Source organism: Podarcis filfolensis (genome assembly GCF_964270895.1).
Source record: "Podarcis filfolensis genome assembly, chromosome: 1".
In the NCBI taxonomy this organism is placed as follows: domain Eukaryota; kingdom Metazoa; phylum Chordata; class Lepidosauria; order Squamata; family Lacertidae; genus Podarcis; species Podarcis filfolensis.
Genome location: NC_139604.1, coordinates 125514106 through 125531967, shown reverse-complemented (window position 1 = coordinate 125531967; position 17862 = coordinate 125514106). Strand labels below are relative to the sequence as shown.

The 17862-nt window shown below is 44.6% G+C and overlaps 1 protein-coding gene across 2 annotated transcripts in view; it reads left to right on the top strand.

Moving 5' to 3' along the window:
- BRF1 (BRF1 general transcription factor IIIB subunit) overlaps positions 1 to 17862 on the top strand; it is a 196703-nt gene that overhangs the window by 42080 nt on the left and 136761 nt on the right. For both annotated transcript variants that reach the window (XR_014548191.1, XM_083614291.1), the window contains exon 4: positions 17507 to 17538. Coding sequence is in view for 1 of the 2 variants with exons in the window: in XM_083614291.1 (XP_083470417.1) it covers positions 17507 to 17538 (32 nt within the window). In the remaining variant the exon portion in view is untranslated. The remainder of the gene's footprint in view (positions 1 to 17506; positions 17539 to 17862) is intronic.

Genomic DNA, 17862 nt, shown 5'->3' with positions numbered 1-17862 from the left:
AAAAGAGGGTTGCATTTTGCCAGTAATTTCAACATTATATGCAAATAATCTGGATATTATCTGCCAGGGTTATTTTGCAAGTTTGTGGGGAATAGGGGGCAGTTAAAAAGAATACGATGGGGCGATGTTTGCCCTTTTTATTCTTTCATCAGCATAAATTGCTTCAGCTTTCCCCTTGTGGTTACCTTGACATTCGGCCCCCAGGACAACGTAGTATGTGTAAGAGACCATCTGGCACAGTGATCTATGTGGGTCTGTTACATAAGCTCAAGCAGTAACTAGAGTGGATAACTAATTTTGCGTATGTTGTCAGCCTGGGTATATTGGAGTGTTTTCACTTTGGTGGTGTTTCACTTAAATTATGTGCCTGCCTTTTGCTGGATAGTTAGGCCCCCTCATTCCTACGAACAAGAACATGAGGTTATAACTGAAAGCAATCCTCAAGAAGGATTGTACTCCCCCCCTCCCCTTTGTACACAGGCAAAATTCCCTGCTGCCCGGGCAGCCAGTTGCATGGAAGTAGATCTGCATAGCTCTGCATTGACTATATATAGCTCAATGCTTTGCATGCAGACGGTCCCAGGTTCAGCACCACGCCAGATAAAAGCATCAGGTTGCATTGAGTGAAATATTCTGCTAGAAATTCTGGAGAGCTGCTGCTGGTCAAGAGTAGACAATACCGAGCTAAAAAGGTAAAGGTAAAGGACCCCTGACAGTTAAATCCAGTCACGGACGACTCTGGGGTTGCAGCGCTCATCTCGCTTTACGGGCCGAGGGAGCCGGCGTTTGTCCGCAGACAGTTTTTCTAGGTCATGTGGCCAGCATGACTAAGCCGCTTCTGGCGAAACCAGAGCATCGCACGGAAACGCCATTTACCTTCCTGCTGGAGCGGTACCTATTTATCTGCTTGCACTTTTTTGGCGTGCTTTTGAACTGCTAGGTTGGCAGGAGCTGGGACTGAGCAACGGGAGCTCACCTCGTCGTGGGGATTCGAACCGCTGACCTTCTGATCGGCAAACCCAAGAGGCTTGGTAGTTTAGACCACAGTGCCACCCGCGTCCCTTAATACTGAGCTAGATGGGTGAATAATTTGACCTGGCTTAAGGTTCCTATGAAACCTCCCCCACTATCATATGCTTGTAGTGTTGGTAACACACCTATCCATTATGTTTAATGAGATGCACATATGTGCATCAGGTGGCCCTGCTTTCAGGCTTCTAGCAGTGCCTAGACCTGGAGGGGTAATGAACTCTATGGGGGATGACCACTAATGCACACAGCTCCATGCGGGTATAGGTGAATTGTGAGATTTGGTCCTGCTAAGGGCAGGAAAGCTGTAGGTGCCTTGTCTGTCTTTTGAGTTTCAAGCCCCTTACAGGTCTGAATCTTAGAAGGAGAATCTTTGAATCTTGGTGAGCTGCAAACTCTCGTTCTCTCACTGTATTGCATCCTGCTGTGGGATTGAATTTAATGAACTAGAAGTTCTTCAAATAAATGAATGCATAATAATACTGACCTGCCTTGCAAGCTTTTAAGGATTACAAAATGTAGATGTCTTTGAATCTCTTTGGATATGTTTAAGTGCTAAGTATTCGTATATGATGATAGTGCAAAAAACCTGCACCAAGAGAAGCAGAATTCAATTACGGAAACTAAGCAACCCTCCTGATCAATGTAGGAAATCTAGAATTGATCATCCCAAAGACATGACTGCCTAGCCTTTGCTTGAAGACCTCTGGCAAATGAGAGACCTCTAGCAAATGCAAAAATTTGCAGGACGCTGAATAATATGCCCATACCAAATTATCTGCTACTTTTGTACTGGTGTGCTCTCAACGCTGCATATAAATTGAGAGAGTCCTTCCAGTAGGGCAAAATGGAAGGCTATCAAATGACTTTTAACAGTGGACTTCTGTACTGCTCTTTAGATTAGCCATAGTTGAGCTGGAATTCGTCACAACATGCAATGCACATTGTGTTTGTGTGTGTGCATAGATGAAGAATATAATTTTGCCAGATAATACCACAATAAATCAACTCTTATTTAGTGTGGTGTTTACTGATAACTTCTTTCTCGTGTGAACATGCATAGCTACCTTTTCTGGAGTCAGCTTGTCGGTCTCTCTGGCTGAGGGCTCTGTACTCTTGCAGCAGTTCTTTGTGGTCCAGGCAGAGGGTCTTTCTTAGTCCTGCTGCCTGGTATCCTTTGGTAGATGGCAGGGATTAAACCTGGGGATTTCTGCATGCACAGCATGTACTGAACTACTCAGCTGCGAAATCCCCACCCCCCAATCTTGTTTTGTGTTTCTAATGGAAGGGTGACTCTCTGACTTCTTCCTGACCCCGAGCATTGCCCTTCTGCATCATTTGGGTGAATTACATGCAGGAACGTGTGCTGTAATCTTGGCAAGAAAGTGTTTTGATATTACTGTTGTCAACTCTAGTGGAGCAACCCAAGAAAGTACTTGGGAGAGGCTGCACTTTTTAAAACTTCCAAACTACAGGCTGGAGCAACTGGTTGTTCTTGCTGTTAAGACCAAATTCTGAGTAGGATGTTTTGAAATGCGTGGTAGTGTTGTGTAAGCGTTGCTTTCTTTCTTCTTTTTTAAAAAAATCCTGCCCTTCCTCCAAGAGGTTCGGGATTGATGGCCCATGCAAGGCATGGAACATGCCTGACGTTCTCCTTCCCCAGGGCTCCTTCCCCAGGTGCAGTGGGCTAGACTGAAAGTTAGGACAAGGGCTGACTTCGAAGTGAGAGATCCAGGGTCAGGATCTCTGACAGTTTAATCAATACTAATAGAAGCTTTGGGGTGGGAACAACAACAACAATAACATCATCATCATCATCTGAGGGACCATTGTGGCTCAGATATGACAATAGTACTATTGGGGGAAAAGAAGCCTCAGTTTTGATTTTGAATTATAAGCATTTTGAAAATTTACTAGATTGCCAAGTGTAGTTAAGGATAGTTAAGGATATTCACTTATGGAGTTGCTATTTCTGCCAATTTGAGCATTTTATTATGTTCACAATAACAGTACTGAATAGAGCACCTAAAACCAATTAAGAGTCCATGCAAAACCTGAAAACTAAACAGGCACTGCCTGCAGGCTTGCAATCCAATCAGAGAAGAATCCTGCAAGGAGGAAAGTGAATGAAGGTAAATAAGAAGGGAGGGGCAGTTGGCAAACTCTCTCCGTCTTCTCACAACTAGAAGAGTGGACTGACTTGTTTTCACTAGGATTTAGCCAACAGATGGCTCACCGTGTGAACTTTTGGTAGACAGGAATAACTGCAGCTGGTGATGGAAAATATGAAGGATGGACCCCCTGTACTCTCGACAAATGGGCTTTAATTTTCCTTTCCACATATGCTGCCGTGTGTTTCGTTTTGGAGAGCGAGCGAGCCAGATAAGAATGTTCCCGTGTCACTGAGTAAAAAGAGGGTGTTTCTTCCTAGTGGGAACAGGATACAGGTGCACAATGTGTGCTTGGTGTTTACAAGTTAACCCTCTTCCTCACACCAGAAGAACAAAGCTGGACAAAATGCTAAATTGTACTTATACAAAAACAATCACATGCAGACTGTAATCCTACTTAAATTTGTAATGTCTGAAACAACACTTGACATATTTTTATATTACATTTTTTATCCCTCCTTCCAAGAAGAGCATAGATTTATTTCCCCCCTTCCATTTTTGCATTAAAAAAAGTAAACCTAATTTAGAGTGGGTACAAGTATGCAGTGCTTGGGGCCGAAGTTACTCTAAGTCAGCTTGCTGAGCAAGGTGGCGTTCCGAGGGGGTCTACAAATATAAAAACTTGCTTTACTCCCAAGTCCTCTAACCACACCTGCGGCTTGGGAAGAGGCAGTCTCCTATCTCAGTGTGCTCTGATTATCACATTGCACAAGCTTCTACTTACTTATTTGTATTTATTTATAGGCTGCCTTTTGATAAAATGCACATACCCAAATATGTTAAAAAAAGCATCCGAAAGCAAGAAAGCCAACAGCAAAAATGATAAAACGCAGCATGTTTTTTAACCCCCCCCCCCTGAAGAAGAATCAGAATATCCCAAAGGGTTGCTCAGGGCACCACCAAAAGTTCTCTAAACTTCAGTGCAATTGAGATAAGGCCCAGCCTCTCTCAAGTATTCCGGAACAGGGATGGCAGGAATTCAAGTTTATAGGACCTACCTCATTTTCTGATTAATTCTAAGGTCTATCAACCAGCGTCAGGTGCAAAAGAAAGGGCAGGAACACAGACATAAGCTAATAATTAAGGAACAGGCTGCCTCTACATGTGTTCAGCCCAGGAATTGTAATCGGTATGAAAACCAAGCTCACAATCGTTTCACACAAAAGCCCACTTCTGGTTTTCCTTCCAGCTTCCTTTGTTTTAGCGGCCTAATTTAATGATGGAAGCCTTTTAGTAGTTGCTCTTGGCAGCCAGTTGAGAGTAGTTTAGAAACTCTTGCTGATCCATGACAAATTAGTCAGATATCTACCAGCAGACGCTGATCTAAATTGTGCCCGTGCTTTTTCTGGAGCATATAGTAAGCTTGAAAGAGAGGCAGGAATTTATTTCACTTGCACTGGGTTAAATCTAAGAAATACCTGAGGGTTTTCTGCTGCTGTTTCTTAACTTTCTCCACACACCAGTGCAGTTTCGAGGTTGGGGGCTCCAGGCCAGGGCTTGATCTGTGCTTTCTCCTTACGAGAAAGGGTTTGGATATTTGCTTTTGACAAGCTGGTGAGTGTATTTGTGGATTTCTGTGCTTTTCTCTCTGACCTTCAGTGCTTCCACCCAGCGACTTGCCATTCATTCACTTTAGTGAAGGAGATTGAGCTCTGAATGCATAAGGTTTTCTGTATGGTGTTGTCTTCCCCTGCAGACATGCAGAGCCAACTTATGCACATGTCTGCAGGCATTGCCCTATTCATTACCAAGTGGCATTATCTCATTTGAGGCAGTTGAGAGATGCACCCTGATGTGATGATCGTGTAGCGGCATGTTTGGAAAAGCTATGCAGACATATATTTTTTATTCCACCAGTACCACATCTGATGCTGACTGCTTAATATGGTTGTATTTATTTTATACACTGGCTGTATTTTAGTAGTGCTTGCAACACCTGAGATAGAAGGTGGGGGTGTCTTTTTAAATGCATTAAAAATACCCTCCATTTATAAGATAAGTAGGAACAGTAAGAACATCTAAAAATGTTTAAAAACAGTCACATACCCTCACAGCCAATAATGTCAAGACTACCGGGAACAGTATCTTTCAGCCATTGTAAGCTTTTAACTTTCTCCTAAAAGTTAGTAATGAGACAGGCAGGCTCACATCAGCAGGAAAGGCATTTCACAAATGGGGAGCCATCACTAAGAAGGCCCTTGGGCAGAATTTTTCCCGTAGTTGCATCATTTTACTGGAATTCACCTCTCACTGCTGGTATTTAGGTGTCTCCTTAAAACACATTTATGTAGGCCTTTGCCATTATGTGTTTTATCTGTCTGATTTCAGTGGCATTTATTTTGTTTTGTATTGCATACTATGTTTTTAATCTTGTACACCACTTTGAGGCTGGATAAAAATGTCTTAATAAATAACCCTAAGGGTAAGCTGGGCTAAGAGATAGTGACAGGCCTGAGTTGAGCGTCATCATAGCTAAATGTGGGGATTTGAACTCCTTCTCCCCAGCACTACTCCACCAAATGGGAAGGCAGAGAATTTGCTTCTGAATGGAGGGACATAGTAAGCACAGAGCCCTGCCTTTCCTTGTAGCTGCATTTTGGATGCAAGCTGCATCCGAATAGATTGCGATCTTTGTGCCGTGGCGTGCTATGTGAAATTGCGCTGCCAGATCGCAGTCAAACCCACAACAGAGTAGGATGCGAAGAGGACTTGATTACCTCTTTCCCAGCATATTGCTGGCAGTGATTATTTTGCCAGAGGCAAATGATATGTACAATCAGTGCATATTTTTCTTGCGAAGAGCTCTAGTAACTGAGATTAAGTTTACGAGATATCCTTAGAAAACACACACAACAAACCCTGATAATGAAAAGAGCACTTTCTGGGTTGTAAATGAGACTCGCAATAAGTGTTTGCCATCTACAGAGGATTAAGGGGCATAAAAGTTTGATGACGCTTCCGAGCAAAGATTCTCTGCCTTTGTTGAGAGTCTTCTTTTTAGTGGGAGGTTATATGCTTGTAATTTAGAAACCTTGATAATTGCGTTTTTTTCACCTCCGTTGGAAGCGATTCTGCTCGTGCCACTCGCCACTGACATCATAAAGCTTTGAACTTTTAAATTTAATTGGTAAATAAGTGTCAGATATTGATTAAATAGGCCGGTTTGACTCTTCACAGATAATGGGTCTCAAAACAAAATAATAGATGCTTTCATGTTTCCCTGAGAAGGGTATGTGTGTCTGTGAGCGAGTGGTTCCCTAAATTGCTGCTTAAAGATCATTCAAGTCTGGTTATTACAGACCTTGTAGCAAAACAAGAGTTCAGTTCATGGACAGACCAAATTAACTATATCTTAAGCAAGCTTTTTGGAATGAAAAGGAGTTCTGTCTTTGTAAAATACAGCACTTCATATACCATATTTCAATAATAGCAGGTCACGTCAAAGACTGATAAATCTTCACTGGTGGAATCCAGTTGCGCTTTTGCGCCTGTGAATGTGTTCCCTAAGGGGAAAAGGAAGAACGTGGTTTTTGCCAATTTCCCCTTCAGCCCTTTGAGCTGCCATTCACCTGTTGTGCAGAGTCCTCTGGTGTCTTTGCTGGATCAAAAGCCAGCCAAGAAAAAGGGTGGGGGTGCAGTCCCCCCGTGGCTGATGGTTGCTTATTATTAGATAGCTAAGACAGACAATTAGCCACTTAGTTGCTCATACCAGCAGTCTCTTAATTCTCCCATCAATTGGCACCAGGATTTTTCATGCACACTGCAGCATGTGTAGATGGTGCAGAAATGTCCCATATGAAAGGCTGGTGAGGAATTGTCTTCCTAAACTTTCTTAACCAAGTTCTTTTGTAGCAGTTAGCGTACTAAATCTGTCCTCTGCTTCCTTGTCACAGCTGAAGATTTCATCATTCTACTGTTAGCATTCCCTGAAGGCTTGAGCAATTCAACAGCATTTTATAGCAAAACCCATGTGATCTCATTGTTTTGATTAGGCAATACACTGCCAGGTACGGATATAAAAGATTATGATGCTTGATCGCCTTCTAAATCTTGATAACTGTAGGAAAGACTGATGTTTTGTGGTTACTCTGAATTAGGGCTAAGTATAAATTTCCTTGGAAGAAAATGAGCACTGGCAGGTAAGTCCTGCTTCTTGTGTTCATCCTTGATTCATGCATTACTTCTGCTACTGTGTGATTTTGGAGCCTGAAGTGTAGCAGTGGGCAGAAGATAATGCTCTATGGGGCTTTCGCTCTGCTACTCAGTCTTAGACTGATGCTGCACTTCCTTCTTCTACCCTCTGCTTGAAGAAGACCCCAAGGCCTGAGTGCCACATATCCAGGTTGCTTCTGGGGTTTGTTTTTGGCCTTCTGGCCTGTTCCAAAGCCCTGAACCATAATACATAGCAGGATGATACTCTGGCTTAGACAGGTGAGACCAGAGTGGCCTTGCTGGCTGAGGCTGAAGGGAGTGATAGATACCACTGTATTTGCTGTGATCTGTGGATGCTGGGCTGCTAACCCTAAAAGAATAGGTAACCTTTGATCCTCAGGAAGTTGGTGAACTTCAGTTCCCAACAGCCTCAGTCAGAATTGCATATTAGTTCATCTGCTCTCTGCAACTTCCTCCCAGGAAGTCCAAACTTGTTTAGGATTTTCTGGCAGCAAATAACCTCACTCTACCAAAAAGCACAAAGGATTGTCTAAAGCAGGGGTCGGCAACCTAAGGCCCATGGGCCACAAGCGGCCCACGGGGGTCGTTTAACCGGCCCACGAGCTGCCCCCCAACCGAGCTGCCCGCTCGGCGAGTCCCCGCGTGCTACGCTAAACTGACGCAGTTCGGTGCGGGGACTCGCTTTTGCGGCGCCGGAAATCGCATCTGCGCAGACACCGGAAATCGCGGTTGCACGCGATCCGGCCCACGGAGGGATCTCCGCTGGAGTGAACCGGCCCAGGGGAGATAAACCTTGCCGACCCCTGATCTAAAGGTAGGAGTGGAGGCAATTCATGGGTGCAAACAAAAATATATCGAACGTTAAAAAAAATCCACAGTGTGTGTGTTTTGTGCCACACTCCTTGTACAAATAAAATACTCGAGTCTCCAGTAAAACAAACAATTTAATACAAACAATTTAAAACATCTATGTATTGCGTGATCTACGCATGCCAATGTCCTTCTGTGTTCATTGGCACTGGCAGCAAAATGTGCATAGGTTTGAAGCCTAATATTCTTTATGTAAATTGCTTCACAGGGAGAATGTTTATGTCTGGATTATAAAACACAAAAACATTCATGCTTTTACCTCACAGCTATTTGAAGAACCTTCACTTGGTAGTGGAGAGGAGAAGAAGAAGAAGCGTATTGCTCAGAGCATATAATTATTACCTTATGAGGCTGGGGAGATTACAATAAGATAATGTATGTGAAGTAGTTTGAACATTGGGAAGCACCTTATAAAGGATAGTAGTAACAAGCATCCTGTGCATTAATATCAAATTTGCCAGTCTTGATGCAGCCAAAATGGCATCTCTCAGATCCAAGCAATGGTATCAGTAGGTGATCTATCAGAGAGCTCTTTGGGTTCCTAATGTCCAGCTGTTCTTATTTATTCAGCTTCCAGGTAAAACCTGATTTTGCAAGTTTGCATCCTTGCTTTTCCAACTGAGAATCTTTTTGCTTTCCCCCCCTTGTTTTTTAATAAGAGGATTTCCACCCCCACCCCCCAGTGCAGGGAATTTTGATATGCAGATTTGTACAGTCTTCTGCAACACAGATACAGGCAGCCTCTCTGAGTGCTCATGGTGCAATCACAAGGAACAGCTCTGTATTTGTGCTACAGCATTTTTTGCATGCTTCGCACATAAGCAACCAATCTCTCTTTGGTCAACTAATCTAAAGTTGATTCTGAGTGTTGTAACATTTGCCACATTTGTTATCTGATTATTTTTATTCTTCAGTTGTGCCATGTACTTGGGTGTTGATAGGCTAGAAGTGTCAGTTAACGAGTCTAATTAAATAATTGCATAGTTTTTTGTATTAATTTTATTAGCTTTATGTTAATTAATGAGGGAGAAGTTCTATTTCTGCTAGGCAGGTTATTCAGCTGTAACGCTGAGTGGAGTTTTTTGAGTGTTGGTTAGAGAACAATGATAAACAAGGAGACCTCATGATTTTTTAAATTTGCGAGGTGCAGAGTAATTGCCTCCAATCACTTGTCTTCACATTGTAGTTGAGTTGAGTTGAAAATCTATAAAACATTGGGCGGGGTTATAATTCATAGCAGAAGACATGCTTTGCATGCAGAATCAGAGTTGGAGGGAACCTTGGAGTTCATGTAATCCAACCCCCTTCTCAGTGCAAGAATCTGAAGTTCAGGATGCAGTTACAGCATCCCTGAAGGATGACCGTTCAGTCTCTGCTTAAATACCTCTAGCAAAGGCAAGCCCACCACAGTCTGTTCCACTCTTGAACAGCTCTTGTTATTTCTCCTAATATTGACCTGATATCTACTTCTGTGCAGCTTCCATCCCTTGATTCTAGTTTGGCCCAAATTGGCAACAGAGACAAAATCAGCTCCAGCTTCTTCGTGGCACGCCTTCAAATATTCAGAGACATCTCCCCTTCACCTCTTCCTATTCTGTCTAAGGCTAAACAATACTAGCTCTGGCAACTGTTCCTCAGAGGACTTAATTTTCAGACTCCTTGCTGTCCTGGCAGCTCTTCTCTGAGCACGGTCCAGCTGGTAAGTGGCTGTCACCACACCCATTATTCTGCTCTTGTCCCAGGCCTTTCCAGGCCCAAACTCCAAACATCTCCATCGGCCTCTCCCACCCCGCACCCCCAAATATTTTTATCCTGCATGCCTTTGCTTGGCTGCAAACTGTGGTCTGCTGTTGCAACCAGGCACAATAGCATGAGGTAATCTGGAGGACTTTCCCCCTGCTTTTGTAGCCAGTTAGACATTTGCAGCTCGATTTGAACTCGGCTGTGTTTAGCGGGTGCCTTGTCCTTTATATAGTTCCTTTTGTGATGGGTATTATATGTCTTGTCTATAAATAGCTCCACCAAATGGCTTCACCAAAAGGGATAATCTTGCAAACAAAGGGGGCTTGACCTCATATGGGGGTCTTAGTCTTTGCACGGATTATATTGAACTGGCTCATACTAAGGGGGACAAATGTTGGTTTGTGTGCTGCATTCCAGCCTCACTAAAGACCCCAGATACTACTTGCTCCATCTTCCTGACCTTTTCTCTCCCAGCATGTTGCTGGGGATGAAGTCACTATTTCTGTGATTCACAGTCTCCCAAACCGTTTGTATTTTAAAAGAGAGAGAGAGATTAAAAACAAAGGGGTGTTTTTACAACTGCTTCCTATTGATAATTGCTCTCACAGCAGGCATAGAACAGGCCACCCCTTGGAAAGCAAATGACACATTTCCTCTTTTCTCTGGCAGCCTGGCATCTAAACATTATCTGACATTGCTGCAAGGGAGGCCTCAAATTTGCGCCCTGAACTTTTCTTAATCTTTAATGGATATCTGAACCATCACACAATGCTGCTTTGTGTGTATATGTAATGAATTTCTAGTGTTGTCTTCCATTCAGGCATCCGTGTGCTAAGCTATTTCTGGCTCATCAGATTCTTTTCTTCAAGGTTTGTGTGTGCATTGTGTTTACAGTGAAAGTGTATGAACGTGATCCAACACACTCACTATATTGTTGTTGGGTTCCATCCAGATTTGTTTTTGGCAGCGCTTTGGATGCTGTTGCAGGCAGAATAGAGAAGAGGTGATTTGGGGCCAGTCCTCCTCCTCCTCCTCCCTCTACCCTCAGAAATGTTCTCCTGTTAGTGGAGCAGCAGCCTCTGCTAGATGCGAGTTATCATTTGCAAAAGGAAGGAGCATAGAATTGTGGTGTTGGAAGGGAACCCAAGAGTCATCTAGTCTAGTCCCCTGCAGTGCAGAAATCTCAGCTGAAGCATCCATGACAGATGCGCCCCCCCCCCCCGCTTAAAAACCTCCAAGGAAGTAGAGTCCATAGAACTCTACACTTCTATGATTCTGTGTTCTTCTGTGAGGCTTCTATACTGCTGGGACTGTGGTTCTCTTCTCTTGATGAATTATTTTTAATGAGGGCCAAGCCACTTGTCAGTGAACTTAATCCAGAGCGTTTGAAAAGACTCCCATTTGCTTATGGAAGGGACTAACCTGGCAGAGGCGTCAGCTTAGGGTGGTGGCAGGGAAGCTTTTTTTTTTTTGGCCTATTCTCCATTTCCTTGCAGCCCCTCACATTTCCTACGTTGTTCTGGTGTGTCCCTGAACCTTCTGGGCAGCATTGCAGGGGGCTGCCGAAATTGCATGCCCCCCTTTCTTCAGTGGGAGCAGCCTGAGCGGAGTTGCGCATGGAGGCGCTCTGGATCCAAGTCAGTGCAGTGGTTCACCTTTCCCGGCGTGAATGGCAGCCCTTCATTTATAACCATGATAGCTCAGTTGGTTATAGCGTGGTGCTGATAATGCCAAGGTTTGACCCCTCTATGGGACAGCTGCCTATTCCTGCATCACAGGGGGTTGGATTGGATCAGGGGTCGGCAAACTAAGGCCCAGGGACCGGATGCGGCCCACCGGGCTCGTTCATCTGGCGTGCAGACCCTGCTTCCTGCTCGGTCAGTCCCTTCACTAAATCGGTGCAGCGCTGAGGCCTTGCCACATGGGGACTGACTTCTGCAGTGCTGACGCAGCTTCAGATTGGCTGCAGGAAGCTCCTGCAGCCAATCCGAAGCCGCGAATGCCTCTGAGTGACGCCCCTTCCTTCCCGCTGAGGCAGCTGCATATGGCCAAGAGCCGAGCGGGAGGAAGCGGCGGTGGCGGAGAGGCTGCCTCTGCCGCCCAGGCCAGTGGCCTGGGCTCTGTGCCCTGTGAACCCCTGGCCAAGGCAGAGGACGACAACGCTTCCGAAGACATGGTGGCATCGGCAGCTGCAGCGTGAGTGGCGTTGGCGTTGGTGGGATTTCTCCTTTCAGGTGAGGGGGGTCCTTCGGGGAGGGGGTTGCTTTTGGGAGAGGGTGGGTCCGGTCCCCCACAAGGTCTGAGGGACAGTGGACTGGACCCCTCCTGAAAAAGATTGCTGACCCCTGGATTGGATGATCCTCAGGGTGCCTTCCAACTCTGCAGTTCTGTGATTCTATGAATTACGGAAGCAAGCAAGCCTGGCGTATTCTGAGATCAAACTTGCTCCCTGACCTTTGAGCGATTGAGAATCCTGCTGAAAGCCCCACTTCTGCCTCTGCATAACTCTCTCCATGGGTTTTCATTGTGACGCCAGATGCACGAGGTATCTTTAGGAACTTTGGGAATATATTGTTATATGTATTCTTTTTAAGCTGCAAATGGGCTAGCTGGAAGCAGAGCCGAGGCAGGCGAGATGATTTATTTCAGTGTATTTTGAAGACAGTAATAAAGCCTCGCCCTCTTGTTCCACTGGTAAAGCAATTGTCAAAGGGTGTGTCTGTGTGAAGGGTTTGTCAGAGGCTGGATGTGCTTGTAGAGCCCATCTGAATTTGTGCGTGTCTTGCAACAAAGGATCTTTTGTCTCTCTCACTAGGCTCTTATACAAATTCTATGGCACTGAAAAAGGCAGGTTGGATATAGGATATGGATGTAGACAGAAGAACTTGGATCTGCCATCTTAAGTGTGGTTTTTTTTTTACAAGCTGTTGTGGCAGAAGTAAGGTCTTATGAAGGAGGGGACATCCTTCAGCCCCAGAATAGGATTGCAGCACCTGCTGACTCCTGAAATTCAGTGTAATGCAATACACACACAGACACACACACACACAAATAAATATTATATTCATGGAGATGTTTTGTAACTACTTAGAGCGGAGGCTTCTTGTTGAAGAGAAGTGGTTAAGGGATTGAGGTTGTATCTATGTCGTACTTTTAAAGGATGTGGTTTCCCCCAAAGAATCCTGGGAACTGTAGTTTGTTAAGAGTGCTGGGGATTGTAGTATTGTAAGGGGTGAGCTATGGTTTCCAGGATTCTCTGGGAGAAAACCATAGGGGGAGTGGATGTGACTTGAGCCGTGAATCAGAAAATCAGAAAGTCCCTGCTTTTTCTAGGTGGACTTAGGGGAAGCTGCTCTCTCTCTCTCTCTCTCTCTCTCTCTCTCTCTCTCTCTCTCTCTCTCTCAGCCTCAGTTGCTCAATCTGAAGTATGGGAGTAAACAATGCTGACCTTCTGAACTTCTGTAAGCTTTATAGTATAATGATTGCGACTGGGTTATGTATATGAAGCACTGTGACCACTTGAAAGCTCTGTACAAATGTTATGCTTAATTACTTCATTGACAGTTTAGTGGAAGCAAAAGGGTTTTCCCCGCACACTTTTCATATACAGGTAACTCCCTATTTATGGTCGGGGGTTATGTTCCGAGGCACCGCGTGCTTGAGTGAAGTAAGGTATATTTGAAACACCATTGAAAAAGCCTGCAAACACCCTGTTCCTGCCCTGCCCTGTTACCACCCCCTTTTGTGATGTTTTTGGCTCATTTCCGAGCTAGATGCAATGCCCATATGCGTGGTCGTGCACCTGTTGAATGCATTCAAATGAGGAGTTGTCTGTACACATAAGTTGACCTACAAAGTTGTTCTGCTTCAAAATTGTCACAAATTGACACCTGTACAACGTCCCTTGTTTATTTACCGGAAGTACCGGAAAGGGTTACTTCTGGGTTTTGCTGCTCGCGCATGCGCAAACATGCAAAATGATGTCATGCGCATGCGCAGAAGTGGCGAATCACAACCCGTGCAGACACAGGTTGCGTTCTGCTCATGTTGCGAACAGGCCTCCGGAACAGATTCCATTCACAACCAGAGGTACCACTGTACTTTCAAATGTGTTGGGCAATTTTCTGCAAAACCCGTCTCCCTTTGAATGAAACAACTGGCAAAGCAGTATTCCACACCGAAGTGGTTTTCTTTCATTTTTCCAGAGAGCGAGGCAACTCATGACTGCAGAGGAAGTGCCAGCAGGTTGGCACAAAGCCTTGTAATGTTTGTGGGGACATTTCTCTAATCAATGACAGCTTTCCTGCAGGTTTCTTACTGGTTTTGGACCCCCCATAAGTGTTTTCTGGCTCTGAGTGTTTGGATATTGTCAAGGACACTTCTTCGGACACCAGCATTCTACCCTACCATGCATTGGAAATCTCATTGTAATAGGAATTATAATACCCCCAAACCCCCTAGTGTGATTTCCCTCCCCGACATTGGATAAAGGTTCAGATTGTGCCAAGTGAATACCTCTCCCCTACCTTGCTGATAAGGTGTAGCTGTGGAATGTGCAGTATAACTTTGAAGCTCTTTGTCTTTGTTTTTTTTGTTCCTATCCTTAAAAAAAATAAAATCCACAGTATTTAAACTGAAATGTTCTGGCTAAGATCTACTCTAGTGTTTATTAAGTTGAAAGAAAGATTATAATTATGGAAAAGCCAACCTTTTCCTCATCAAAGCGCTGAAGTTTTCTAATGCTTGCACAAGCTAAGAAAACATTCCATAATCTAAAACATTTGAATGAATGAATCATCTAATGTATGTTGTATTATTGCACAGTGTTCTGTTGGTGTAACTCATAGTCACTCTAAAAGCTGCTCCAGTCTTTGTGAAGATCTCTGAAACCGTGCAGTTGCAAAGTCTCGCTATCAGGAAACTGAGTACATAAAAACAGTTGTGTGGCCCATAGGTGACCAATAGGCAACTGGGTTTTTGTGGCATCCTTAGATGGGACTAAGAGGGCCCATGGCCAAGTTATAGCATGGGGTTAGACCTGTGTCCCTTTCTCCACTGTGGTTGAACAGAGGCAAGACTGTTTCAAGGTACAGGGGGTTAGACAAGGTACATGGTCCTAGAGTTGGATCATCTCATCCTTGGGATTTGAGTTGTACTGTATTATGCTAACCAGAAAGACTGACTGTCACGGCGCTGACCAAAACGACATCCTTGAATCTCATCCATCTTGGATGACAGGTCTAGCAAAGCCTTTTTTAGAAAGCCATTGTAGTGCAGTGGTTAGGATGCTGGGAGGCACAGGTTCAAATTCTCTCTTGTCTGTGAAGCTTGGAGCTGGTTTCCTTGGGCAGGGGCCAGGATCCCAGACCCAAGCAGAACCCACTGATGATGCCCCTTCCTGAGACCCCTCTAGGTTTTTTCCCTGACCTGGCACTCCAAGCAGGTGTTTGGATCTAGCCACCCTTCTCATTTTTCACAATGCCCCCAGCCTATTGCCCATTCTGGAGCAATGTGGGGAATTAAAGTTTGTGGGGAGGGAGGGTAGACCCCCCTGTTCTGCTTGGAGCACTGTCAGAGCCCACTATCAGAGAAGGGGGGGGGTCACAGGAGCACACTTTGCCCAGGGCCCCCTCACACCTGGAGCTGGTCCTGATGAAGTTCACGGGGTGCCCTTGGGCTAGCATCTTTCTCTTTCTTTCTCTCTCTTTCTCTTTCTCCTGAACCTACTCCACAAGATAAAGTGCCGGGGGGTGGGGGGGAGAACCACGTATGCTTCCCATAGCACCTGCATTTTCAGAATGAAAATGTAATAAACAATAAAAATATCTTTAGATTATGTATTTTCCTCATGGATAGGGACTTCTCTGTTTTTGTGACGAAACTGTGCAAAGTGTCGCATGCACAGTTAATAAGTGTCACGTCGAGCCGTTTAAAAATCACACAATACTTGGCGAGTTGTTCTCAGAGATCTCCCTGGCAAAAACACTTGTGCCAGACAGCAAGATCGGCAGGAGATTTTGAAATGAAACCGAGATGTTATTGAAAGGAAATGTAAACCCGGAGGGAGAATGATAGTAGAAAGATGGATGGGATCCAAAGAAAGGTAACTCTTCTTTTGCAATCCCTTTGAGAAGAACCTGGCCCGTGTGCTTTGTGTTCCATGTGACTTAGACACACCTGGCTTTTAGCTGTTGATTGTTGCTGGTAGAGGTGCCTGTGGTTCATTGCATCAATGCAATCTCTTGGTTAAACATTCCCCCCTATTAGTTGTTCCAGCAGGAGGGTGCTATTGCTACTTGGCTGATGTGAGGAAAGGAAGGAAGCATGTTCAAAGTTTTAATGTGTTAGCCGTGTCTGCCAAACCCTACTGATAGCTGAGCCATGTTTCTCTTCTTCCTGAATTATAAAATTGGAGGTGTTCAATCATTCTTCCAGGTCAAATGATTTGCTTTTAAAATGTGTTCACAGTAAGAATTTCCCCCGTCCTCAGAGGACCACCCCTGCTGTGTCTCTGCTTGATTTGGGCATTCACTCATTGGTGAGTGGGGACTTGCAGCTGAATAGAGGAGAGGCAGCTCTGAGGAAACAGCTCATAAATGAGACCTAAAAATGGGGTTGGACAAAGTCACAGAAGGTGAGGCTGTCAGTGGCTGGCTACTAGACGTGCAGCATTCCTCCTGAGTACCACTTGCTGGGGACAATTGCTCTTGTTCCCCATTTGTGGGATTTCCACATCATCTGATCTGCCACTGCGGAAAACAGGGTGCTGGCAAGGTGGGCCTTCCTTCTAATCCAGCAGGGCTTTTCTTACCTTCTTACACTCTGGAAACCAACCTCCAAAAGGTGCCACCACCTGATACTCAAATATGGTGTGCCCAATACTTTTGAGCCCTTTCTCTGCCTTCGGGAGCAAATGTTTTGTTCCACTTGCTATGGTGGTTTGTTAAAACAAAGTCACCCCCCCCCCCGCAAACCTGCAGTTTGATGACGTTGCGCAATGTGCCGGTCTTATTGGATGTTATTAGAAAAGCAGGAGTGCGTAGTTCTAAAATTCTGGGGTGAGGAGCGGACCTGACTCTCTTTTACGATAACCACATGGTGCATTTAGAAAGTCTGGGGAGCATGATTTGGTTAGAATTGGGGGAAGCGAATGGTGGGATCTGTGGCATTCATAAAGCAACATTTCCCCTATAATTCGATCCACCTCCTGCCTCTGTTAGCATTTAGTTCCATCCTGAAATTAGTGTTCCTTACTGACTAGAATATTGGCTTAAATGCCAGGCAACGTTTTTCTTAATAAAACAGCAGCGAAAGATCCAGACCCTTGCTAAACACTTATGAATGAGTGGATTGTGTGTGTGTTTGGAAAATCCTAACCACCTAGCTTAACAAATCAGGATTGACCCACCCTATTCATGTGCATTTGGAGCAAAGTGCTTTTGTTTCTTTTCCCAGCTGCCAATCAAAGAGCAGCTCCTCATGCCTGAGTATGTGCTTAAGTTCCTTAACCTCCACCACAGACATGCTGCTTGACCTCAGCGATCTCCTTCAGGTATTGTACTGCATCTGCTTTTCTCCAAATATTCTGCTCAAACATTAATCCGTGCAAGTGAAGAGCTACTAACGTGGGTGCTTATTCAGGAAGCCTTAATTATCTCTTTTTTTGGCTTAGCAGTGCTGGACAGGAAAATCACAGGGGTTGGAAATCGGGGATAATTGTTCTATGCAATTAGAGATCAAGTGTTTGGTGCCTCTCGCTCCCTTCAACAAATAACAAATCAACAGTTAGTATCATTGTGATGCTAATGAACTTGCTGCTGAGGCAGTGGCCCAAGATCAGATTTTATATACCTGCCTCCCCCCCCAACCTGGTGCC